The sequence below is a fragment of the Sebastes fasciatus genome, chromosome 16 (assembly GCF_043250625.1).
Source record: "Sebastes fasciatus isolate fSebFas1 chromosome 16, fSebFas1.pri, whole genome shotgun sequence".
In the NCBI taxonomy this organism is placed as follows: domain Eukaryota; kingdom Metazoa; phylum Chordata; class Actinopteri; order Perciformes; family Sebastidae; genus Sebastes; species Sebastes fasciatus.
This window is the reverse complement of record NC_133810.1, coordinates 20592765-20619054: the sequence shown is the minus strand read 5'-3', so window position 1 is coordinate 20619054 and position 26290 is coordinate 20592765. Positions and strand designations below refer to the sequence as shown.

Genomic DNA, 26290 nt, shown 5'->3' with positions numbered 1-26290 from the left:
TGTTGAGAAGAGCCATTACAGTCTACCCCACAGTGCAACTTTACATCAGCTCCTCATACAGTATGTGTATGTATTCAAGTTGTTCTTAGTGCATACAGCACATGAACAAGTGAAACCACCCCTTCATGTACACTTATTGGAAGTTATTAATACAGTATTGGAGATGTCACGTTTGACTGCACATAAGGGGCGTGGTTATTTTAGACAGGCAGCAGTATCATTGCTCATATTTGTGGTATTTCTGCCCTCCCCTTCTGGCAGTCACATGGGCGGTTTCTGCTCTCCCGTGACTCTTTTGAACAAATAATAGGGGGACGAGGCGTGCCATGGCTGCTGTGTTGTTATTGGGCAGCACGTCTTTCACAGCATCCATCCAACTCTTGGGACAGCTCAATCCTGTCATGTTCACCGGCCTGCTGCGGTTACATCTGACTGTCCACTGCGCATCTGGCCCGGGACACCTTCTACCAGAAACACACCGCTGAGGCCAGCAGAGAGAGCTGGACCAGGACCAGACTCTGTGGGCCACAGAAAGAAGCAGGAAGTGGGTGAAACTGTCTCGGGGTGGTTCAGAAAAAGGTGAGTTTGACTGTCCTTGGTGTTTCGAGGATACAACACATCACAGGAGCGTTTTGGGGTAAATATCCGGGATGTTGCTGTTTGAATGACACACCGCAGGAGCACTTTACACCAGGTGCGTTGTTTTATGACCACCGGCCGGCAGCGTTACCACTTCCAGACCGACACCCTCAAAACGTAAACAAACATTTACCCAAGACGCAGCTGCAGAAGTGGCGCATTATTTAGCCATGTTTTACCTTTTATTGCTCCCCAAAATACGTTTAGTTTTAATGCCGCAGTCGCTCCACCCTCATGCTACGTATATGTGACGGAAACGGGGATTTATTTTGGTAACCGACTTGTTTCTGAAGTGGGGTCCGTGGACCCTGAGAGGGCCTCTTTAGAGAGGGTTAGGCGGTCTACATGAACATCATAGATATCAGCTCAGTGCTTCACGAACAGCATCCTGCACAGCATGATCGTGAGGCTGAATGACACTGACCGCATCAAAGGCAATAAAGGAACTAACAGTAAATGATATGGTTCAGTGAATGTGTACAGTTCTCATTGAATATGTAACTTCCCTGTTAAAACTGCTGACAAGTCATCTACCCATAAGGGAGTTGAGAGTATGTCTCATCAGATGTATTTTACTCAACTTGTAAAAGTTGTGCAACCATGACAAAGACATGCGTTAATCCACTAAGTGTTTTAAAATACTTTTATTCAGCTAGTGGTGACTAAAAGTCACTGATCTACTTATATATACTGGCTTAAGTCTGTCAAATTGGGCTGCATCAGTGATTATTTACACGATAGATTAACCTGTCTATCATTCTCTGGATAAATAATCAATCAATTCATTGAGCTTCAGATTGCTTGTCCAACCAACTAGCCCAGTCGCACAGCAGTTCGTGAAATAGACACAAAATATAATGTATTGATTGGTGTACATAGACAAAAGTTTCAATTTTTTTCACTATGGTCAACACAAAATCAATTCGTATGTAATCCACCTAATTGTGAACCAGGAAGTATAAAGAGCAGCGGATGTCGCGTAGGGAGGAGGTTGGGGTGGATGGGTGGGTCAAGACTTTTGCCCAGGAGACCGGTGTTCGTATGAAACCACAAGTGAAAGTTGATTTATTTGCCACGTAACTTCCGTACTTAAGTTACGCCACTTACAGAGTTATTTTAACCCAAACCACAATCTTTTCCTAAAGCTAATTAAGTAGTTGTGTTGCCTAAGTCTAACCAAATCGATCTTTTCCTAAGCATAACTAAGTAGTTTGACCAGAGCAGAAATTGACAAGTGCGTCTTCGTGTTGTTGAAAATCATCGAGTGTCACGAAAAAAAGGTAAATTCGTGTCTATGTACACGAATCAAATAGATTAAATTTCGAGACTATTTCACAAACTGCTGTGAGACTGTGTTGAACCAACAGTCAAAAACTCAAACATATTCAGTTAACAATCATAGATTACAAATAAAAGCAGGAAATTCTTAAATCTGAGCAGCTGGAACCAGTGACTTTTATGGCATTTTTGCTTTAAAAATGACTTGATTGATCAATCGATTATCAAAATAAATGCTGATGAATTTGACGTCTCACGACATTAATGTAATAATTGTTTCAGCTCTACTGTCAAAATAATGTAAAAATCATAGGTAGAAAAGAATCAGTAACTGGGTGTGATCCCTATAATATTTAGAAGATCATGTACCATCATGTTTTGTTGCGTAAAACTTCCGTCCTAGTTTAACCCATCATGTGATTCCTGTAGCTGACTTAGGAGAGGAGTATTGTTGAGGCGATTCTGACAACGGCTCCAGTGATGAAAACTGCCTCCTTGAGAGAGAATGGGGAAGTTGAACACTACTGGCATCTGATAAAAAGAAAACAACCAAGATCACATGTGCACAGAGGGGCTGAGATGTCTGCTCTTCGGTTTGAGCTGCATGTAAAATCTAACAAGCAGCTGTGAATCAGGTGACCGCAAATGCCAACCTGAGGTGTGAGCAGCAGCTCTCATCAACAAGAGCGAGTCGCAAACTTCCCTCTCTGGTGGCGTTTCAGTGCTTGATCTTCGCTGCATTGTGTAGTAAAGGGATGTAAAGAAGGGAAGTGACTGACATTGGAAGAAGTAACAGAACAGGTACTGCATTGCAGTATCGGCCATGTGACTGTGTCTGTGTGGCACCTGAGTACTGGAGAACATGTTTCATTTGTTTGTGTTGAGCCGCTGAATCTAAAGGTTTGTCAGAAAATCACAATTTATTCTCAGCTTCTCAAAAGCCTCACAACTCTTTAAAGTAAACAATGTGTTTACATGAGACTGGAAGCATTCACGAGGCGGTGCATGACATGTGCTACTGTGCACATGATGATCTTCAATTATAGGGTGTAAAAAGGGTAAAACATCACTGTGTGTTTATGGGTGAGGGAAAACAAACGCCTGTGTGTTTATGGCCTACATTTGATTTGAAACAGTGAACAATACACCAAGTAAACAAAAGCTGTACACATTATGAAATAACATAATGTTCAGCGTGACTAATAAATTGTCTCACTTTGTCCTTAAAAGATGGGAAAATGTTTAACAAGAACACACATTGGACTTAAAAGTGGACTGTGTGCAGCCAGTTTTTTTTTGCTTTTTTCACAACATGTCTGAGGGGAAAGGAAAAAAAAGGAAAGGACAACTGTTCATAGGAGATAAATTGAGAGATATATTTGCCTGTGGGGCTTAATAATGACAAAGCTGACAGACAAAACTAAAGTGACTGAGACTGTGACTCAACCTTTTTCCTCTCTACTAAGCATGCAGAGTGCTATATAGCCTGGCAAATAACAGTTTTTAGAGTAGTGGCCAACAAGCATGTTAAAGAGGACCTATTATGCTCGTTTTCAGGTGCATACTTGTATTTTGGGTTTCTACTAAAGCATGTTTACAAGCTTAAATGTTCAAAAAGCACTTCATTATTCTCATACCAGCTGTGCTGCAGCACCTCTTTTTCACCCTCTTTTTTTTTTCCCTAGAAAAGATGTAAAATAATGTGACCATAGGGACATGTTAAACTAAGGTGTGTTCTGTAAATAGCATCACAGGTATCTTCAAACTTGTAATCAGTCAGTCTGCCTATTTAAAGGGTGAAAAGTAGTCACTGTGCTGTTTGGTATCATGGTGTGTACCACACAGAACATGGAAGGCCGGAAGAGGAAAATTGATGACATATTGAAGAGACGGATAATACGAATGGTAACCAAAGAGCCCAGAACAACTTCCAAAGAGATTAGAGGTGAACTCCAAGGTCAAGGTACATCAGTGTCAGATCGCACCATCCGTCACTGTTTGAGCCAAAGTGGACTTAATGGAAGACGACCGAGGAGGACACTACTGTTGAAAGCAAATCATAAAAAAGCAAGACTGGAATATGCCAAAATGCATATTGACAAGCCACAAAGCTTCTGGGAGAATGTCCTTTGGACAGATGAGACAAAACTGGAGCTTTTTGGCAAGTCACATTAGCTCTATGTTCACAGACGCAAAAATGAAGCATCCAAAGAAAAGAACACTGTACCTAATGTGAAACATGGAGGAGGCTCGGTTATGTTATGGGGCTGCTTTGTTGCATCTGGCACAGGGTGTCTTGAATCTGTGCAGGGTGCAATGAAATCTCAAGACTATCAAGGCATTCTGGAGCGAAATGTGCTGCCCAGTGTCAGAAAGCTTGGTCTCAGTTGCAGGTCATGGGTCCTCAAACAGGATAATGACCCAAAACACAGCTAAAAACACCCAAGAATGGCTAAGAACAAAACATTGGACTGTTCTGAAGTGGCCTTCTACAGACGTAGGCAAAATTGTTGGTACTCTTCCGTTAAAGAAAGAAAACCCCACAATGGTCACTGAAATAACTTGAAACTGACAAAAGTAATAATAAATAAAAATTTACTGAAAATTAACTAATGAAAATCAGCTGTTGCTTTTGAATTGTGGTTCAACAGAATCATTTTAAAAAACAAACTGATGAAACTGGCCTAGACAAAAATGATGGTAGCCCTAGAAAAGATTGAAAATAATTTGACCATAGGGACATATTAAACTAAGGTGTGTCCTGTAATTAGCATCACAGGTGTCTTCAAACTTGTAATCAGTCAGTCTGCCTATTTAAAGGGTGAAAAGTAGTCACTGTGCTGTTTGGTATCATGGTGTGTACCACACTGAACATGGACCACAGAAAGCTAAGGAGAGAGTTGTCTCAGGAGATGAGAAAGAAAATTATTGACAAGCATGTTAAAGGTAAAGGCTATAGGACCATCTCCAAGCAGCTTGATGTTCCTGTGACTACAGTTGCACATATTATTCAGAAGTTTAAGGTCCACGGGACTGTAGCCAACCTCCCTGGACGTGGCCGCAAGAGGAAAATTGATGACAAATTGAAGAGACGGATAATACGAATGGTAACCAAAGAGCCCAGAACAACTTCCAAAGAGATTAGAGGTGAACTCCAAGGTCAAGGTACATCAGTGTCAGATCGCACCATCCGTCGCTGTTTGAGCCAAAGTGGACTTAATGGAAGACGACCGAGGAGGACACCACTGTTGAAAGCAAATCATAAAAAAGCGAGACTGGAATATGCCAAAATGCATATTGACAAGCCACAAAGCTTCTGGGAGAATGTCCTTTGGACAGATGAGACAAAACTGGAGCTTTTTGGCAAGTCAAATCAGCTCTATGTTTACAGACGCAAAAATGAAGCATACAAAGAAAAGAACACTGTACCTGCAGTGAAACATGGAGGAGGCTCGGTTATGTTCTGGGGCTGCTTTGCTGCATCTGGCACAGGGTGTCTTGAATCTGTGCCGGGTACAATGAAATCTCAAGACTATCAAGGCATTCTGGAGCGAAATGTGCTGCCCAGTGTCAGAAAGCTTGGTCTCCGTCGCAGGTCATGGGTCCTCCAACAGGATAATGACCCAAAACACACAGCTAAAAACACCCAAGAATGGCTAAGAACAAAACATTGGACTGTTCTGAAGTGGCCTTCTATGAGCCCTGATCTAAATCCTATTGAACATCTGTGGAAGGAGCTGAAACATGCAATCTGGAGAAGGCACCCTTCAAACCTGAGACAGCTAGAGCAGTTTGCTCAAGAGGAGTGGGCCAACATACCTGTCGACAGGTGCAGAAGTCTCATTGAGAGTTACAGAAATCGCTTGTTTGCAGTGATTGCCTCAAAAGGTTGTGCAACTAAATATTAAGTTAAGAGTACCATCATTTTTGTCCAGGCCAGTTTCATTAGTTTGTTTTTTAAAATGATTCTGTTGAACCAAAATTCAAAAGCAATGTCTCATTTTCATTAGTTAATTTTCAATACATTTTTATTTATTATTACTTTTCTCAGTTTCAAGTTATTTCAGTGACCTTTGTGGGTTTTTCTTTCTTTAACGGAAGAGTACCAACAATTTTGCCTACGTCTGTATGAGCCCTGATCTAAATCCTATTGAACATCTGTGGAAGGAGCTGAAACATGCTGTCTGGAGAAGGCACCCTTCAAACCTGAGACAGCTGGAGCAGTTTGCTCACGAGGAGTGGGCCAACATACCTGTCGACAGGTGCAGAAGTCTCATTGAGAGTTACAGAAATCACTTGATTGCAGTGATTGCCTCAAAAGGTTGTGCAACAAAATATTAAGTTAAGGGTACCATCATTTTTGTCTTGGCCAGTTTCATTAGTTTTTTTTTTTTAAATGATTCTGCTGAACCATAATTCAAAAACAATATCTGATTTTCATTAGTTAATTTTCAGTGAATTTTTATTTATTATTACTTTTGTCAGTTTCAAGTTATTTCAGTGACCATTGTTGGTTTTTCTTTCTTTAACGGAAGGGTACCAACGATTTTGCCTACGTCTGTAATAGGTCCCCTTTAACATTTTTGTCTTTCAACAGTAGATTCAATTCTGTAGTTATATTTCTTTCTGTTTTTTTTATGGTATTTTTGCCTTTATTTGACAGAGGACAATGTAGAAATGGGGTAGAGAGAGGGGTATGACATGCATCAAAGATCCCAAGTCCGGAATCGAACCCAAATCAGTTATATGGCATGCGCTGTAACCACTCGGCTACCAAGGCGCTCCTACAAATAAAGTATCTACCTATCATATTTCTTTCTTTTTGACACTTGTCCTCACTCTTTTTGTTTTTCACAGGGTAAGCAGACTGATCCCAGGCTCTTCTCGCCAACCATGTCAAACGAACGCACCCCCCTGATCACCTCAGGGGTATGCGGTCTGGCTGTAACTGCAGTGGCGTGCGGCGCAGAGTCGGCCCCTGAATCCGACTCCGGGACACCAAGTAAAGACCCTCGAAAACTGAATACTTTTTTCGGGGTGATGGTGCCGACCATCCTCTCCATGTTCAGCATCGTGCTGTTCCTGAGATCCGGTGAGCTATGCGCGTGTGAAGGGATCAGAAAACTAAAAGCTGTTTTTAGTTGTAGACAGTGGGTGTTTGTATGAATAACGTACAATATAACTGAGTCATTGTGCTGGGCAGTAGTGACTAACACTGACGTGATCTCTCTTACAGGGTTTGTGGTCGGTCACGCGGGGCTGTTACAGGGTCTTTTAATGGTGATTGTGGCCTACATTATTATATCTCTGACAATACTGTCCATCTGTGCCATCTCCACTAACGGTGCCATACAAGGTGGAGGAGCCTACTGTATCCTTGGAGACCAAACAGGTGTTTTTCTTGAGTCTTGCCATTTCAGTTGAAACATCAACCTTAACAAATTGTGACCAGACATGATAAGTCGGTCTCTGGGCCCAGAGTTTGGAGGAAGCATCGGTTTGATGTTCTTCCTGGCCAAAGTGTGTGCATGTGGAGAGTATGTTCTTGGTCTTGTGGAGGCGATACTTGACGTATTCGGTGCAGATCCTGGTAAGTTTTATATTCTGTTTCTATGTGACCTACTTCATTTAGTACACACTTTTTCTTGAGAATTCTCAGTTTTCTTCTTCCTCTGTTATAGAGTCATCTGTGTCCGAGGGGGTGCGGGTGCTTCCTCAGGGTTACTGGTACATTGTGCTGTACTCCTCCGTCATCCTTCTGCTGTGTCTGCTCGTGTGTCTGGTGGGCGCCCACATCTACTCCCGCACCGCCTTCGTCATCCTGCTGGTAGTCACCGTATCCTTGTTGTCCATCTTCATCAGCTCTGTGGCGGTCAAACCTCGTGATTTCGTCATCACCCACAAGGGATCCGGCAACCAGACCCTCCGCTACAACACCAGCTACACAGGCTTCAACGTCACCACTCTGAGGAACAACCTGGGTTGTGAGTGTTGGTGGGGCATAACGCTGGTGTTAGTGAGGATATGAAAGTACATTTACAAACCTACTTATAAATTTAGAGGCATCTATTAAAGGTGTTCCTCATTTTTCTCATTGCAGCTGGTTACTCTTTGGACTACAGCACCGACTCTGTCATGTCTTTTGCCACGGTGTTTGCCGTCATGTTCACCAGCTGCACCGGGATTATGGCCGGAGCCAACATGTCAGGTTAAAGCTTGTTGTTGTACATGTATAATCACATTGGAATGAAGGGTGTTGTTGCCAAAGGTGGAATGTAACTGGAGTATCTAGTAACTCTTCATTTTACAAGTCTGCAAAGTTCATGGTCATTAGGTGATAATTAGCAAGTAACCTGTTTGAAATTTCTTTGGAATTACTGCCAAATTACCCCAATATTTAACTCAAAATATATCGAAAATGTCTTTATTATAAACATTATTTAATAATTATATTCCGCTATTTCCCAAGAGCTGATAATTTATTTGATAATTTAATAATATAATAGTACATTTAATATATTAGCAAATTACTTACTTTGAAAATTCTTAAAAAACTCCCTGAATCATTACATTAGCTACCAGGTTACATTTGTGTAGACAATAAGTCACACAATGGTGAGATTTGTGCCTGATCAGAAGTCTCTTCTATGGTTTTGGTTTTCCACCTCCAGTGAAGAGCCACACAGCCGCTTCTCAAGCCTAAGGGCCCTATTTAAACGATTATATGCTATTTTAGCATATGATTATTAAATAATGTTTATAAAAAAGTAAACATTTTAAGGTAAATATTGGGGAAATTTGGCAGTTATTCCAAAGAAATTTCAAATAGGTTACTTGCTAATTATCACCTAATTAACATGAAATTTGCGGACCTGTAAAATGAAGTGTTAGGAGTATTTTTCCATTATGCCATTGCTACTTTTACCTTTGATTTATGTGCATGTCGTTATGCAGAATAATGCCAAACAAGAGATGTGTTTATACACAAAGTGTAATTCAGTAAATCTGCATTGTACACATCCACAACCTGATGTTTGTTTTCACTCCGCATGTCTCTGAAGGGGAGCTGAAGACTCCAAGTGTTTCCATCCCTAAAGGCACCATCGTAGCAGTCTTTTACACTTTCACAGTCTACGTCCTCCTATTCATCTTGGTCAGCGCCACATGTGACAGGTCTGAAAAGGTTCATAATAGTGTTGTCCGATACTTGAAGGTGTTACTGATAACATTGATAAAATTCAGCCACTCGATGTTGCATTCTCCCTCCCCCGTTCGTTGCCAGGGACTTACTCTCAATCTCAGCCATTTATCCATTTTTTCCACACTCACTGACGACCCAGAGGTACAATGTCATTTTACTATTGGCTCACAAGCCTTGTTAGAAGTGGGAACCAAATGTCAGATATCTTCCACAGAGATAAACAAAACATTTATTTTTGATCTGCAAATTTTTTTTAAATGATTAATTCACAATCATAATATTATACAATAAGACCTTTTTAAAGAGAGATCAACTGTCAAATAAGTAGTCATTTGTTTATTTTTCTTAAGGACCCTGTTGATTCAGGATTATGGGTTCCTCCAGAGAATAAACATCTGGCCGCCGTTCGTCACCGTCGGGATATTCTGCGCTGCTCTGTCAGCTGCGATGTGCGCTATGATCGGAGCGTCCCGTATCCTCCACGCTCTCGCTCTGGATCACCTCTTTGGTAAGACTTTTTTTGCTCATCATGTGCCTTCTTCAGTCGTTTTCAAAGAGACTTTTGTTTTGCCTCACAGGTTTGCCTTTAGCTCCAGCTACCATCACGTCAAGCTCAGGGAATCCGTGGGTGGCGGTGCTGTACACCTGGGGTCTGGCGCAGGTGAGCGGAGTTTCGGCAGCGTGCAGTCATGTGTTTCCAGAATCACAACGTGTGTCCTAAGCTGTGGTGTGTCTTGTGTTTCAGTGTGTGGTGTTTGCAGGCCAGCTCAATGCCGTAGCAGGTTTGGTGACTGTTTTCTACTTGCTCGCCTATGCTGCGGTTGACCTGGCCTGTTTGGCTCTGGAGTGGGCGTCGGCACCAAATTTCAGGTAATAAATCACTATTAGAGAAAAATAAGTAATCAGTAGGCATTGCAACCTTATTATTCAACAGCCTGCAATTGAATCCAATAATGAAGTCAAATTTTCAGAATAAAATTGCAACCAAAAACACCTACTGTTGAGGTAAAACATCACAATTTAAATACTGCCTGAGAAGGACATGTTTTAGGCATTCAGTGCTGAAATGTAAGGTATTTATTCAGTGTCATCATTGAGTGTGGCCATAAATTCTGGCCCATGCTCAGTGACACCATAGTCTGTACATAAGAAGTGGACTTAGTCCCTGTGACATCACCCATTGGTTTGTGGACTGCCGTTTTGAAGCCTGATCATGTCCAGAAGGTAACCTGCAAATTGCGAAATATGATCTGAAATTTGAAAAATTATTCATATTCAACATTAATTAGTATTGGTTATTCTCAGACAGATATCGCTATTTGTTGTGTGTAGAGGTGCTTGTGTGTACAGTAGTGCAGCAGCGGCACTGAAACGGGGGAGATGGAGACAGACGGACAGAAGAACATGTCAGCCTGCTGAGCCGCGAAGCTTCGAATACCTTTGAATATTTTTCACTGAAGCTTTGACTATTTGACTCTAAATGGGACCATAACTTACTAAATGAACATCATGCTGTATTGGGAGACTGTATTGCGAGACATGATTGTAAGACTTGACACTAGCGATTAAGACCATAAACTTATGTTTACAATGTTTACTGAGGTAATAAATCAAGTGAGAAGTAGGCTCATTTTCTCGTAGACTTCTATACAATCAGACTTCTTTTTGCAACCAGAGTCGCCGCTCCCTGCTGGCTATTAGAAAGAATGCAAGTTTAAGACACTTCAGCATTGACTTCACTTTTCAGATGTGGAGGTTGTTGCCTGAGGGACACTAGAAAAGCTAAAAATGTGAGGTAGCTTACGGTTTCTTTTAGAGAGTATAGGCTCAAAAAGTGAGATTACAACATTGTATAGATTAACAACCCAAACAGCATCATCCATTATTATTATATTTTATGGGACAATAAAGTATTTATTGTTTCTCTGCTTCTGTTTTTCATGTGTCCGGCGGCCTCAGTTCTTTGTCTCTGTGTGTTTAACAGGCCGACCTTCCAGCTCTTCTCCTGGCACACCTGCCTGCTGGGCATCCTGAGCTGTTTAGTGATGATGTTCGTCATTAACCCAGTGTATTCCTCGGGCAGCATCGTCCTCCTGTTACTGCTGCTGCTTTTCCTCCACTACAGATCGCCCACCAGCAGCTGGGGCTACATTAGCCAGGCTCTCATTTTCCACCAGGTATCTGGACTCATGCAGACACACACACACACACACACACACAAGCGCTACAGCGTGTCAACAATGCTGTCTTCCTTTTGGTTTAGGTGCGTAAGTATCTGCTGATGCTGGACGTGAGGAAAGACCACGTGAAGTTCTGGAGGCCGCAGATGTTGTTGATGGTGGCCAACCCTCGCTCCTCCTGTCAGCTCATCCTGTTCGTCAACCAGCTGAAGAAGGGAGGACTGTATGTGTTGGGCCACGTGCAGCTGGGAGATCTGGGTAATTCTCTGTGGATGGTCTGTGATGGCCATCCGCAGCTAACAGTATTAAATTACTCTTATCTTTGAATCATTGTGTTGGCTTAGTAGCCAAGTGAAACTCACCTTTTGGTCTTTTCATGTGTCTGGAAGCACATGGCCTCATGTGATTATTCTTATCATTCAGTCTGAGAGCACATGAACAGGATGAGCAGGACATATTAAAGTAGGCTGCACATCACTGGAGTTGTGTAACAGATCTGATTGGCCCCCCTGAAGTCCACAGGCACTGTCATGCTACCTCGTAGGCTTTCACGTTCCATCTGCTTTTTCTCTTGCATTATTTATAAGATAATATGTTTCCTCTGTATCATTGTTGCATGAGACCCGAGAGCCATCCTGTAAATCAGCCAAATGTTAAGCTCCTTGTTTATTTTGCTAAATAGGCACATGTCCTCCTCCTATTTCCTCAAAAAATATATTGTTTGATGCACCGCTAAGATTCAGAAATGCTGACACATATTCTTTTGTTCATTCACTAACTCACAGTTTACCTGTCTGCCCCCTGGTGACCATTATGATACATTGCACAGTCCACAAACAATGCAAATAGATCATTTTATTTTAATTGCAGTGTTGGAAACTGTACTTCAGTTCAAAAGTTACTTTATACTCTTCTACATTTCAGTGGGAGATATTGTACTTTTTACTTTACTACATTTGTTACTTACTTTTCAGATTAAACTATACTTTTTTTGGCTTCGGACCGCTTACAAAGAGGTCAAATTATCCAATATTTTGTTAAAGAATTAGTGAAGAGGAGTCAACCACTGGAACCACTGGACCAAACTAACTGTATATAAAGTTAATCTCAACCAGCTACAACAGTGAAATGCTACTGATGCATTGATGCACTGATCACTATTAACAATCTAATTATGTGATAAATAATAATATATCAGGTCCAGGGGACATTTTACTGCACAACATGTACTTTTACTTTGAGTACATTTAGCTGATTAAACTGTGTACTTTTTAATATGGGAATTTAAACACAGGACTTTTACTTGAAATGGAGTATTTTTAAATTGTGATACTTTGATTTAAAGGTCCAGTGTGTAGTATTTAGAGGGATTAGGGATTTAGGGGGTTCTATTGGCAGGAAATGGGATATAATATTAATAAGTATGTTTTCTTTAGTGTATAACCTGAACATAAAAATGGTTGTGTTTTCGTTGCCTTAGAGTGAGCCGTTGATATCTACATACGGAGCGGGTCCTCTTCACGGAGCCGGCCGGCATGTTTCTACAGTGGCCCAGAACAGACAAATCAAACACGGGCTCTAGATAGAACCTTTCACATTTTGGTGCTTGGCACACGGGACAAATTTCAGTTGGTTACAATCTGCAACCTCACCGCTAGATGCCGCCAAAATGTAAAAGACCTAAGTACTTCTTCCACCACTGTTCTGCAATTCTGCTGAAATGTGTTCAGTAGTATTGCATCTATCCCTGTATTGTAGTGCTATTTGTATTCTTAAAACCTATGCAGTAAATTAATTTCTGCCATTCATATGTTCTAGACTCCCTGCCATCAGACCCGGTCCAGCAGCAGTACAACTTCTGGCTGAGTCTGGTTGATAAACTCGGGGTGAAGGCCTTCGTAGACCTGACGCTCTCTCCCTCCGTCAGGCAGGGAACACAGCATCTGCTGCGCATCACAGGCCTAGGTACAGTAAACTGATTACTCTCATCCCTGCCATGACCACATTCAGCACAGATTATGATGTTGCTCTATCTGCACTTCTGTTTCCCTCTACAAGGTGGCATGAAGCCCAACACACTGATTCTGGGTTTCTATGACAGCTGCACTCCTGAGGACTTCTTCCTACAGGATTCTGCGTTCTGTGACTCTTCGTTGGGACGAGAGAGTGAGGGGGAATATAATTTTGGGGTTGATTTGCCTTCATTACAGGCCCATTTCCCCCCAGTCCGACACGTCGAGAGCCCACGCTGGCTATCACCAGAGGAGTATGTAGGGATAATTTCTGATGCTATTAAAATGAACAAGAACGTGTGCCTCGCCCGCTATTTCTTCCAGTTAGAGGGAGAGGGTAAAGATAGCAAGGAGGATGGGTCGGAGCGGACAATAGATGTGTGGCCTCTCAACCTGCTCCAGCCAGGCAGCCGCGACTACGAGGACGTGTGCAGCCTCTTCCTGCTGCAGATGGCCTGCGTGCTCAACATGTCCAACAAATGGCGCCACGCGAGAATGAGAATCTTCTTGAATGTGGAAACCGAGTCCAGCGACCAGGGCTGGGTGGTTAACGAAGAGACGTTCCGAGAGCTGCTGAGGAAGCTGAGGATCAGGGCGTCGATAAAGATTGTGCCGTGGGACTCGGTGGTGCAGCACCACGTTCAGCCAGACGGGGAGCCCCCCGCGGAGCCAACGCGAGCTCTGTCCGAGGACTTCCTGTCTGCAGTGAACTGTATGTTGATGGAGCACAGCTCACAAGCTGCTGTTCGCTTCCTGTATTTACCTCGGCCTGCTGCTGACCGCAGCCAGTCGCAGCAGTACCTGGCTCAGGCAGAAGCAGTGACCAATAGTTTGGGGCCAACGCTCCTGATTCACGGAGTCACCCCAGTCACATACACGGGTCTGTGAGCATGTGCAATCATGAGCTTTGTTCATTTATATTGTAGGGGCAGCAAAGTCTTATCTGTGTAAGTTTAAACTCTGGTTACATGTAAAATTAACACATAGTGCAAAGAAACGTGGAGGCTATGGTGCAATATGTAGCACCTGTTACTATACGTTCACCTAATGCAGCTTTTTTGTTGTTTCACTCGAGCGTGCAAAAGGACCACAGTCGAGTGTATTTTTAAAATATGCCACTTTTTGCATTCAAATAGGATTTTTTCCTATTGACATATACTTGAACTGGCTTGGTGATTGAGCCAAGAAATGGGGGAACTTTTGTGGGTGTGATTTATGTTGTTATATAACCTCTTGTTTGTGTTCGCTTTAGGCCTATCTTTTCACATGAGACGGAAATTAAAAAGTGTCAAAAAATCATCGTAAACAAAAACAAATTGGTTTGGAGTAATACGGGTTGTCTAGGACATTGAATATAGAAATGTCTATATATATAATTTCAGGGATGAAATGATGAATTTGTGATAACAATTGACCACGGTAAAAACACATTTTCCTGGTTCAGTTTTCTAGATGGTATTGTGTAATTGTTTTTTTGTTTTTTTAACTCCTCTGCTTTCTTTTTCCTACATTCTCAGATTTCTGATGGACCAAGTGATCCAATATTTTTTGTTTCTGAGCTGAATTCTTGTTTTCCATGCAGTCATGCAAACGTGTCTTCTTTTTGCTGTTAAATATGCATCTCTAGTCTTCACAAAGGGAACCGTTTTCGTACATTTGACCCCAGAATGATGAACAGCATTTGTTGCTGTTGTATGTGCTTACTTGAAAAATGTAATGGGATTTTGTGCTTCATGATGCAGACTGTCAAAAGTACACCAAAAATGGTTATACTGATGGTTACTCTGGAGGTCCATTCTAATCAAGTCTAGTTAGGACCAACGATGATTCAGACCAAATCGAGATTGAAACCAGAACAAGTTTTTTACACAACAATTTATTTACAAAATGCAGAATTAAGTGTCACTGCTTTCTTGTCACGTTTTGTTTTATAGTGTTACAGCACTCACATGGACTTTTTAACAAAACACAAATAGGAAGTTGCTGAAAAAGCTATTTGCACGTCATGTTCCATCTTGAGTTGTCGTCAGTGAGAAAGCCTGATATGACTGACTCTTGTGTACTAATGGTCATTACTGTAGATGTACATAGAAAACTGCTGTTTGACAGAAAGGTGTAAAGATATGCCAAATGTACTGTGTATCACTATCTTTGTAACTAATATTGTAAAATCTTAACAGAAAATATATGTATTTAAAAGATTGCTTAAATGCAATACAAACAGATTGTGTCTGTATATCTGTCAAGTGTAATAGTATAAATATTAATAGCAACAATAGAGTTAAAAACTATGTTATGCTAGCCAGCAGATTCACTCTATAGATAAATAAAAACTTCATGCAATTGAGAATAAACAAATATACAAAATATAACAATTTATATGTATAGTGTAGCCCATTTATTACAGTAACCTCAATATGATATTGCACACATTTTAGGTATCTGAGAAGACTTACAGTGATGATAGGCTATTATAAAGCCTGTAAAAGTCAACATTCATGTCAGTAAGAACTTCAGCTACTCCTCCTTTTCACCAAGCTTCTCCGTTTTCTTGCACTCTCTTATATCATATTTGCTGGCTTTTGCGAGGTTTCGTAGCTTTCTTATGAAGAACGGTGACATACGAATCCAGTCCGGCAGGAGTATTGTGAGAGCAATGTTCTGTAGGATGAAAGGAAAGAGAAGGAGAGGTGTTAAGATATAGCAGGAGCTGACAGTTTGTAAAAGTGATCACAGTCTCTCATCCCTCTGACCTGGAGTGCGTGGGACAGACAGCCGCTGGTGTAGCTGGAATGACCCACGGTGTTCAAGGCCTCACGGGCGAACCCGGAAGCACTCTTCACAAAGCAGTTGACTGGGATGTTTTTCGTCATGTTGGTGGACACCATGGAGGGGGCCACACACTGGGGAACAATTCACTCTGGTTGGACAATTTGAACTTCCTTTTACATTGCTGACTTTTAAAAGTGATTTTCCCTTTGAGCACAGAGACTAAAAAACACTGAGTTCAGTCCAGCAGTATCCAAGGCACATTGTGTTTGATGCAGTGCAGGAAATAAAAAAAAAGTGGAAGATAACCTGAGTCAATAAGAGCAGCAAGAGGCAAAGGTTCATTTTATAAACTGTATGTTTGTTCAACCAGTAAAAACACACTGTTCAAATTCATCTTTGCTGCACACACAGAAACCTCAAATGTAGCTTTGTTTGACAGCTCCACCTGCTGCAGCAGACAAATTTGTGGTTTTAGTGGTACTGAGTAATTTAGAAATTAATATAATTCTGGATTAATGCATGACATAAAAAAACCTTACAAAAACAAGTTTATTCAAGTGCGATATTAGTATACTTCTTTTAAACTTAAAATAAGAGTATACTTTAAGTTTACTTTTTATGTACTTATCAGAGTAATATTTAACAAAAGTATACATAAGTATACTTGGCTCATACTGAAAAGTATACAGAAAAGTCTAATTATACTTGGCTCAAACTGAAAAGTATACAGAAAAGTCTAATTATACTTGGCTTATACTGACAAGTATACAGAAAAGTCTAAGTATATTTGGCTCATACTGAAAAGTATACAGACAAGTCTAATTATGCTTGGCTCATACTGAAAAGTATACAGAAAAGTCTAATTATACTTGGCTTTTAGGTCTATTTGTACTAAATCTTTTGATCGACATATACTTAAGAAAAGTAAAATTAAGTATTCTTGCCTTATAGGCCTACAGAAAGGTATACTTGGCTTGTAGTTCTGCTTACTTTTTGAGAGAGTAGCCCTAGTGTGTGAGTTCCTCGGTTGCTGCTGTTATTAATCACTTTTCTACAATTTAAGGTCAGTGGCTGGATATAACCATGGATGTAACCGTTTTCAAATGGTGTTATGTGGGCGGTAGCTCGGGGTAGCTTAGCTAGCCATGTAGCTAGCTCGTAAAGTCAAGTGTTCCGAGTGTGGGAATGCAACAAAACGCATGCCCGAAACCTTGTGCGGCAATTTGATTGACTCTTTGCCCAGTACTGCTGTCGTCATTTGCTCGTAGCTGTCAGATCAGATGAAGTTAACGGTAACGTTAGTATTTCTTTTAAAGAAGTTAGGAACTGCGGTTGGTCAAAGTGAATCCATGTGGATTATCTTCTACTGCACATATTTTAAAGACTATGAAGAAAAATTTTAGATTAAACACCTCAGTGCCCACCAGCCGCTGGGTAGCCTGTTGTAATAAACCAAACATCTGGTAAAAAATGGCTAACTGCTAGCTTATCAGAGAAGACGCATCTTCTGCTTCGCGTGTGTGTTATTATTCGGAGGAGATGGTACCAGGCCAAGAACAGGCTTTCAGTACCTCAAGCAACTCTCTGAGAGGTTTGTAAAACATGGAAGCAGCAGGACAACGCGGTAAATTGGGTTTCCAGCTAACAGTTACCCAAAGTGACAGCAAAACCGGGAATTGAGCAGCAGAACAGCAAATTGACGAGAACAGGTATGTGCACATTGGGATTATCACCTGTGTTAAACTGTGTGGAAAATGTGAAACAGGGCATTAAGTCAATTTGTCAAATTTCGTAATCTTCTGGTTTTGCAACTGTCCGAAGTAGTGTTTTGCAACCATTTTTCCACCTAAAAACACCACTGACCAGTCAAAAAAACCTCAGTGTTATCACGACACTTTTATTGATTCTTTAAAGGGACTGTTTGTAACTTTGTAAGCGTATAAATGTAGCGGGTCGGCACATATGCGCGCTCGCATATGCGCGTTCGCGTGTAGCCGCTGTACCCTCTGCCTGCTCACCTTCACTCAGACAGCGCGCGCGTTCTCGCTCAGCTCGCTCCACCTCTAGACGTGAACGCGCGCTCACTACACACTGCAGAAGAGTTAGTTTAGCTCTGAGAATGTCTAGTGAATTCACAGGGGACGTTTGTGCAGAAATAACTGCTGCAGCTCCTCCAGACCAAATGAGGTTTTCCGTGTCTTGTGAAGAGACGGAGCTCTGCAGAGAGTTACGTTGTCTTTTCGTTATCGACCGGGTGCCGGTGTCTCCTCTGCTCTCTCCGGCTGCGGGCGGAGAGAGCAGGGAGACACGCTGCAGAGCCCCGCTGCCTCAGCCTGCACTTAGGCAGGAGAAACCAACACTAGGATCAGATCTAAATCATGTTCATGGAGAGACCTTCGTCTGGTCAGCTAACATTACTGCCAAGCAGCTGAAATATAGAGTGATATTGTGGTTTTAGCTGATGTGTGTCGCCTCACTGCTTTGAGCGATGCTCGTTCAAGTATATTTAGAGCGAGCAAGCGCGAGCCTGACGCTGACTTTCGTTGATTTCACGGCCACAGGTGTCGCTGTTAACAAGCATTTCTGAAAGTTACAAATAGTCCCTTTAACTGTAAAATATATTTAAAAACAACACAAAAACAAGCCAGTTTAATGAAATAATTGTTTCCAATAATTTTCAGTCATGTGTCAATTGTTGTGCACCGCATTACTCTTTTTTCATTCATGACATTAAAATATATTTTTAGAGAAATCTTGTTTTGTTTTGGTAACAAGTTGAAATCATATCTTGTTTTAAGAAAATACTACTTTTATGGCTAAATTAAAGACAATGTTCACTTTATAAGATGAATTTTGTAGTTTATTAAATTTACTCCAGAGGAGTACATGTGAATGACCTTAGTGTCACATACTTTACCTGGACAATAATTCCCTTTGACTGGTATTCTGCATGCAGACACTGAGAGAAATATGTTACAAAAATCTGAAATAAAGAAGAAAGTCAAAGTCACAAAGCAAGCAGAGCAGGGTGTGTGTGAATCACTGAATGTGTTTGTGTGATTTGGTTAGGGTGTGTTTGAATGAATGTGTGCATGTAAATAACAGATTATCTGGATGAGAAAGTACCTTAGTGGCAGAATAAAGGGACAACAAAGGCTGTGGACGGATGCCCACTGCAGAGGAGATATTGATGATCAGCCCTGTCCCTCTGGGAAGGAGATGGAAGACAAACATACATAAATTAGTCCTTTATTCTCATTTACTTCAGTTCACTTCTGGATGTTTGTGACAATACCTTTCAACCATGCCTGGAAGAACCAGTCTGGTCATCTGAGTGAAGAAAATATTTATCATAATCTTTTTTATGCAGCAATAGCCATTAACAAAAAACAACTGTGTTCACATACAATAGAAAAGTTTACTTCATACAGTAAATACTCAGCCATACAGTAAATATTCACATATATACAGTATCTTACCTGAGGGACTGACAGCATGTTGCAGTTGATAATCTGAGGGATTTTCTGGTTAGAATAAACACACAACTATGAGTTATAAAATAGAGACAAACATGACCTCTAACAGCCTGAGTCAGTATCATCCATTTTATTATCTTCAGAAAATGACATTTAAGATGCCAATGTTACCTGTTCAGCATCTGGTATTTCCAGGAAATAGGCAAAATGATCAGAATAGGTCATTCCTACGTTGTTAACTGTGTGGGTTACAAAGACACAAACAACCTTTGTTAACATTGTATCATGGAAATCGTTGATTTATTAATCTATTCCTTTCCCTTTCAACTGTTTGGCCTGTCAGAGTCTGCTCAATTTGGTAGGAATTTGCTGGTCTTCAATAATTATCAGGCAGTTGAAAACACATTTTAATATTGAAAATCTGGCACTGCAGATGGATCAGCCTTTAAAGGAGTAGTTCAATATCATTTTGGGAAATACGCTTATTGGCTTTCTTGAGGAGAGTGCTGGACTATTTTTGAGCCAGCAGTGACTTACTGGAGTCTTGTCGTCAACTGTGAGGTTGCCAGGGAACCAGTAGAGACACAAGGAAGACACGGCCAAAAAAATAGCATTACGTATCCCCCACATAAAATGTGTGTCATTTGTACATGTTGTGTCATTTTCGTTTGAATTTTGGCTGGTGGATGTTTTTTCTCTTCGAACGGAACCAGGCTAGCTTCTTCCCCCTGATTCCAGTCTTTGTGCTAAGCTAAGCTAACCAGCTGCTGGCCGTAGCTTCATATTTACCATAAAGACATATCGTTCTTCTCATCTAACTCTCAGCAAGAAAGCAAATAATCATATTTCCCATAGTGTTGAACTATTCCTTCAACCAGACAGCTCCACTTTTTTCAAATAGAAACACCCACTCATTGCAAAGAGCAGTGATGTAGGTTACCAAAGTAAGCTTATCGAAGCTAATCAATAGGGTTATGAATAATGTGAACGCTAGCACTATCTCAGTCAAAGTTACCTGTGCCAAGTTTGGAAATAACTGAGAGCGTCAGTTTTTACTTTTTGAATTGGGATTGTATGCATACTCCTGCGTTCTGTGAGGTAAAATTACTGCTTTTGTGAATGTAGTCTGGTGGCTTTGAAGAGAGCAATGTTTTCTTGAAGAATTGCTTGCAATATTTTATAAATTTATAAAGCGTCTGAATAACTTCCTAGTGCTTTTTTTGTGCTCTGTGATTGGTTGTCCTATTACCCAGAATCCCAATCTCCAGTCCCTGTAGTTCTTCAGCTATAGCAACGTAGATACTTTGGCCGTCTGTGAAGTCCACTTGGATGGTGCGAGTCTTTCGTCCATACTGATCCTCTGAGGTAGACAAGGAATATTTTGGATTATTTCTGCTCTAGAGTTGCACATGGAAAGACAAGTGTGTTGACTGTAACATGAAAACCGCACTAGAGTAATATATTAGTTTTCACTTTACTTACCTATCTCTTTGGCAATCATTTGAAGCTTATCATCAGATCTGCTTACCAAAACAACATCCAGGCCTCTTTGTGCCAGCTAGAATGAGAAGACAGACAGGTTTGATGGCTCTTAAAACCAACTTCAACACTCTGCACTGGTAAGATCTGAAACACTCAATCTAAAACAGCTTAACAAATATGAACTAACTGTCCCCAGCTCCTAACTTGAAATTTGGACCCAAAAATGGAGAGAAATTGTTGTAGAAGGAAGTTGGAGACTCACCTCAATGGCATAAGCTTTACCAATGCCAGATGAGGCACCAGTGACAACTGCACAAAGGAGAAAGCACAGACATGTTAGAGGAATAAATTGTACAGTAATTTTAGAATTATTAACACCTATGTCCATATTTTTCACACGGTTATCAAGTCATGACAGAAGTTTACAAGAAGTGGATTTGACTACTAAGACAATACAATCCACTTCACCTTGATGTCATGTTCTTATGTAAAAAAAAAAAAAGGATTGGAAATTGAATATTACACCTACCATTATAAGTAGCTACCTTTCCTTGTTATAGTCAGTATATTGTTTTTATTTTGTAATAAAGGGATATTACTTATCCATAGTCCGTGTATTATCTATAGTAGACGGCGGTCGGCACGCCCCCAGTTTGGGGAAGCAGACAGGAGTACCAGCACGGGAGCAAAGCAATGTACTGCTGTGGACTGGGGCAGCTGCAAACTGTATTTTAGCCACTTAAAAGAAAGGCCCACCTAAAAAAATCAATATGCGTTTAAGTTGTATGTGGGGGTGCTAATTTTGAAAAAAATTCTTTACCGATAACCAACACTTGTTAACCAATTATTAACGATTAACCGACAAGATTTTTGCCTCGCATGCAACGGTGCGCCAGCTGCAGTGTTCGAGCACAACAGACAGTCCCCAGTTCGCCCGTCCGAGAACGTTAATTTAGCAGCCACGGTGCTTCGTGTAGTGTCATGGACATGCAGCCACGTTCCCAGTAAAAGTCTCCACCGCACATTTAGTTTAGTTTAGCAGATTGTCTGCTGTGTCTGCCTGGCGTAATGATAATCTGTCTGCCCAGATTAACGATAGAGATTGTCTGACAAACAGAGTTAGTTTTTGTGTTACGTTAGCAGCTGTAGCTCTGCTGGTAGCTTTGTGCTCGCCGCCACTCTGTCATTGCGGCGTAACTTTTGCGATTGTCCAACAGAACGCGTGTGTGGCGGCGGGGAGTGTGGGTTTGTCGGTGGCGTAATAGCTGTTAACGTAGCTGTGACAGACAATGTGTGTACAGTTTATTTGTCGGTGAATAAATGCTACGAGGCTACAACACCGCTCAAGCGAGCCATAGATCGGAGCCAACTTCCTGTATCCTGCAACTCCGGCTTTGCCTCTTAAGGTGGGCTCTTTAAGGTGGACCAGCTTTTCTCCTTAAAGTGGCGAGCCGCTCCTCTGAGTTTTCTCAACTTTTTAATTAAAGGGACTGTGGCAGCAACACCTGTGGCCGTTAAGTCAACAAAAGTCAGCGTCCTGTTGCTCGCGCTCCCGCTTATCCTCGCTCTACATAGACATGAACGAGCATCGCTCAAAACAGTGAGGCGACACACGTCAGCTAAAACCACAATATCACTCTATATTTCACCTGCTTGGCAGTAATGTTAGCTGACCAGACAAAGGTCTCTCCATGAATCAGTGCTGATCCTAGTGCTTTTCCTGCCTCAGCCTCCCGACCGCGGCCGCAGGGAACAGGGGAGACACCGGGGTTTTGGTCGGAGAAGATAACGTTACTCGCTCCGGAGCCCCATCACTTCACAAGACACGGGAAACCTCTGTTGGTCTGGAGGAGCTGCAGAATTTATTTTTCTGCACAAACGTCCATTCTCAGAGCTACTGAGTGTGTAGTGTGCGCGCATGCACGTGAGAGTGGAGCGAAAGAGCGAGAACGAGCGTCATGTGTGAGTGAAGGCAAGCAGGCAGATGAGCAGAGTACAGCAGAGACTCCTGCCCTGGAGACAAAGCTACGGTCTCCCCTGTGTCTTCTGACCGCAATCGGGGGGCTGAAGCTGGAAGAGTTAACACTGTTTTACAAGACGGGCTTCACTAGATATAACTTTGCGGTTTTGGTGCTTCTGTGTAGTTTGTGTTGGAGTCTTGTCTGAACAACATAGCCACACGCGAGCGCGCGTGGGACACCAACCCGCAATGATTTATACGTGTAAGAAGTTACAAACAGTCCCTGTAATTAGTAATATTTCTTTTAACTGATAGCGTTAATCAGTTAAAATGCTTAATGTTGGTTAACGGTTAAACGGTTAATTATTAACATGCCTAGTTGTAAGCTATATTTAGAATATTTTCTGACAGGGAACTGAACTGAAAGTGAAACGTATCTATGCTGTTTTTGTCATCAGAGCCTGCTGGCTTTGGAGAGAGCATAAATAAGTTTCACTTTCTGTTTTTCCTTGTCGGAAGGGGCTGATAAAGCGGTGAAAATATTCTAAATATTGCGTACACTTAAACGAATATTGTTTTTTTTAGGTGGGCCTTTCTTTTAGGCGGCTAACGTTTTGCTGCTGTCCGCATCCACAGCACTACATTGCTTTGCTCCCATGCCGGTAACTCCTGTCTGCTTCTCCAAACTGGGGGCGTGCTGACCGTCATTAACTGTAGGTAATACACAACTATGGATAAGTTTAAGTACCTCATACAACCCCACTTCAAAACACCCAAACTATCTCTTTAGAACATTACCTTTCGATTTTTTTGACACTGTAATCACAGCTCAAGACAGCTCATTTACCAAACTCTTGGTAGCTCTAAATTGTCCATTTTGCAAAAATATTGCACACAATTCTGCATTTCAGACAGTCTACATTGCTAAAACACATTTTGCCAGACAGAGCCTCAGGTGCAAATGTTAGTTGTTAAATCGACCAAGTATAGAGCAGAGCCAAAGGCCAATGGTGAGCTCTGATTGGTAAGACTTCAGAGAGAGGCATAGTGGAGAGGAAAAGTGAGAGGAAGAGGAAGGAAATGTCCTGAAACACCTCCTGTTGCTTAGCCAGAGAAACACTTCCTGCTACTGTATGTGGATAAGATCCTGGTCACAGAAACCCCAAACAAAAGGCCCAGTTTCTTTTCGTCTTGTATGCTGGTATATTGACTTGAAGTTGATGCGCGGCTCTAGAGGATTGAAATGATTGCAGGCTTAAAGACGGAAATATCCCATCATGTAAGAATGTGAACAGCATATCAAGTCCCTTATCACAGACCGGAAGCCTGGTGCTACTGATGGAAATGAGTGTGACAAGAAAATCCAAATATTCCCATATCTTAGTTGGCTGTCTGGACTCTGTTGTTGACTAGCTTACAGTCTTTAATACAATCTGAATTTACATCATCCACCTTTTTCAGAACTAGGGCTGTCAATCGATTGAAATATTTAATTGCGATTAATTGCACAATTGTCCATAACTAATCGCAATTAATCACAAATGAATCACACAGTTTTTATTTGTTCAAAGTTTACCTTAAATGGAGATTTTTAAAGTATTTATTACTCTTATCAACACTGGAGTGGGCAAATGTGCTTGCTTTATGCAAATGTATATATATATTTATTATTGGAAATCAATTAATAACACAAAACAATGACAAATATTGTCCAGAAACCCTGACCCTGAAAAATATGTTCAAATCATGACATGGCAAACACTGTCAGTGTGTCAGTGTGCTGACTTGACTATGATTTGTCCCAAAACTGCATGTGATTATCATAAAAGGTGCATGTCTGTAAAGGGGAGACTCGTGGGTACCCATAGAACCCATTTTCATTCACATATCTTGAGGTCAGAGGTCAAGGGACCCCTTTGAAAATGACCATGACAGTTTTTCTTCGGCAAAATTTAGCGTAAGTTTGGAGCGTTATTTAACCTCCTTGACAAGCTGACATGGTTGATACCAATGAATTCCTTAGGTTTTCTAGTTTCATATGATGCATTGAATAAATTAGTGGCGTTAAAATGAATTTGCTTTAACTCATTATTATCGCGTTAACTTTGACAGCCCTATTCAGAACTGAACAGATTTAGTCAGTGAAAGCTTCATTAGCTATAATTTCACAGTATTAAACTGTGAATCAGTGATATCGGGGAGGTGTTCAGAGCCCAAAGGATACCAGAAGACAATACCTACCCCAGCCACAGCCTGTTGTTCACCCTGCTGTCGTCTGGCAAGCAGTACGGAATTATCCATCGCTGTACCACCAGACTACTTCTTTCCTCAGCTTGTGAGACTCCACCTCATCCTCCGCGCTCCACCATAAATAAATGGCACGGAACTTTCTATTGTGTTTGTTTTAGACGTACCACTACCTTTTGAACTAACCTCATTCCCACTATAAACCAACGTCTTACACTATTATTTCAAATCAAATCAAATCAATTTATTTTTGTATAGCGTCAAATCACAACAGAAGTTATCTCAAGACGCTTTATATATAGAGCAGGTCTATGACCGTACACCATAGTTTAGAGACCCAACAGGATCCACCAAGCGCACTGTGGCCAGGAAAAACTCCCCGATTACTGGGAAGAAACCTGGAGCAGAACCGGGCGCAGGGCGGGCGGCCATCTGCCGAGACCGGCTGGGGGGATAGATAGATAGAGAGAGAGTGAGAGAGAGAGAGAGAGAGAGAGAGAGAGAGAGAGACAGATAGAGAGAGAGAGAGAGAGAGAGAGATAGAGAAGCAGCCACAATAGTAGCCTAGCAGCTGTAATAGCTAATACAAGTAGGACTGATAACACAAAACCAATAGTGGTGGATATTTGAAATACTCATATTAAACTGACATCACACGTACTGTGTGTATACGTGTGTATCATACTATATGTTCTATGAATGTGTATAACGTAAAGGGGCTACAACTTTACATTTCATCGTGCAACCCTGTGTTGTAAAATGACATAAAATTAACCTTGAACCTTACTGTCAACATTTTGTTAAGCAACTTGTAAGAGAACATAAAGTACATTTTCTTTGACATTACCTGCCCATTGCCCATATTTCCTTAAATCCACATGCCAAAGCTCAGACAAAACAAACTGTCTGAATCCACACCAGCATCTCCAGGCCAGTTTCAGCAAGTGGAAAACAACAGTAAATCCCCCAACGATGGCCAGCACATCAGTGAATGACATTTTACCACAGAGCTCGGGACTGAACAGCATTCCCTTGATGGACAA

At 41.4% G+C, this 26290-nt stretch overlaps 2 protein-coding genes across 3 annotated transcripts; one reads left to right on the top strand and one right to left on the bottom strand.

The window, feature by feature from the left end:
- Positions 1–242: 242 nt before the first annotated feature.
- slc12a9 (solute carrier family 12 member 9) lies at positions 243–15536 on the top strand. 2 transcript variants are annotated; one of them, XM_074609971.1, is made up of 14 exons: positions 243–579; positions 6775–7009; positions 7154–7288; positions 7370–7507; positions 7599–7901; positions 8018–8125; positions 8979–9090; positions 9469–9626; positions 9697–9779; positions 9864–9988; positions 11103–11295; positions 11382–11556; positions 13117–13263; positions 13357–15536. In XM_074609971.1, exons 2-14 carry the CDS (start codon positions 6811–6813, stop codon positions 14196–14198), a joined length of 2718 nt encoding a protein of 905 aa, XP_074466072.1. In that variant the 5' UTR covers positions 243–579; positions 6775–6810; the 3' UTR covers positions 14199–15536. The 2 variants fall into 2 exon arrangements, with proteins under 2 accessions (XP_074466072.1, XP_074466073.1); XM_074609972.1 differs by lacking the exons at positions 13117–13263; positions 13357–15536 and adding an exon at positions 12779–12961 and having other exon boundaries at positions 275–579.
- Positions 15098–26290, bottom strand: hsd20b2 (hydroxysteroid (20-beta) dehydrogenase 2). The gene is made up of 11 exons (XM_074609976.1): positions 26095–26290; positions 21303–21349; positions 21041–21116; positions 20808–20918; positions 19730–19797; positions 19562–19606; positions 19378–19412; positions 19209–19290; positions 19000–19065; positions 16064–16213; positions 15098–15971 (listed from the first exon to the last, which is right to left on the bottom strand). The coding sequence occupies exons 1-11, from the start codon at positions 26273–26275 to the stop codon at positions 15828–15830; spliced, it is 1005 nt and encodes a 334-aa protein (XP_074466077.1). The 5' UTR covers positions 26276–26290; the 3' UTR covers positions 15098–15827.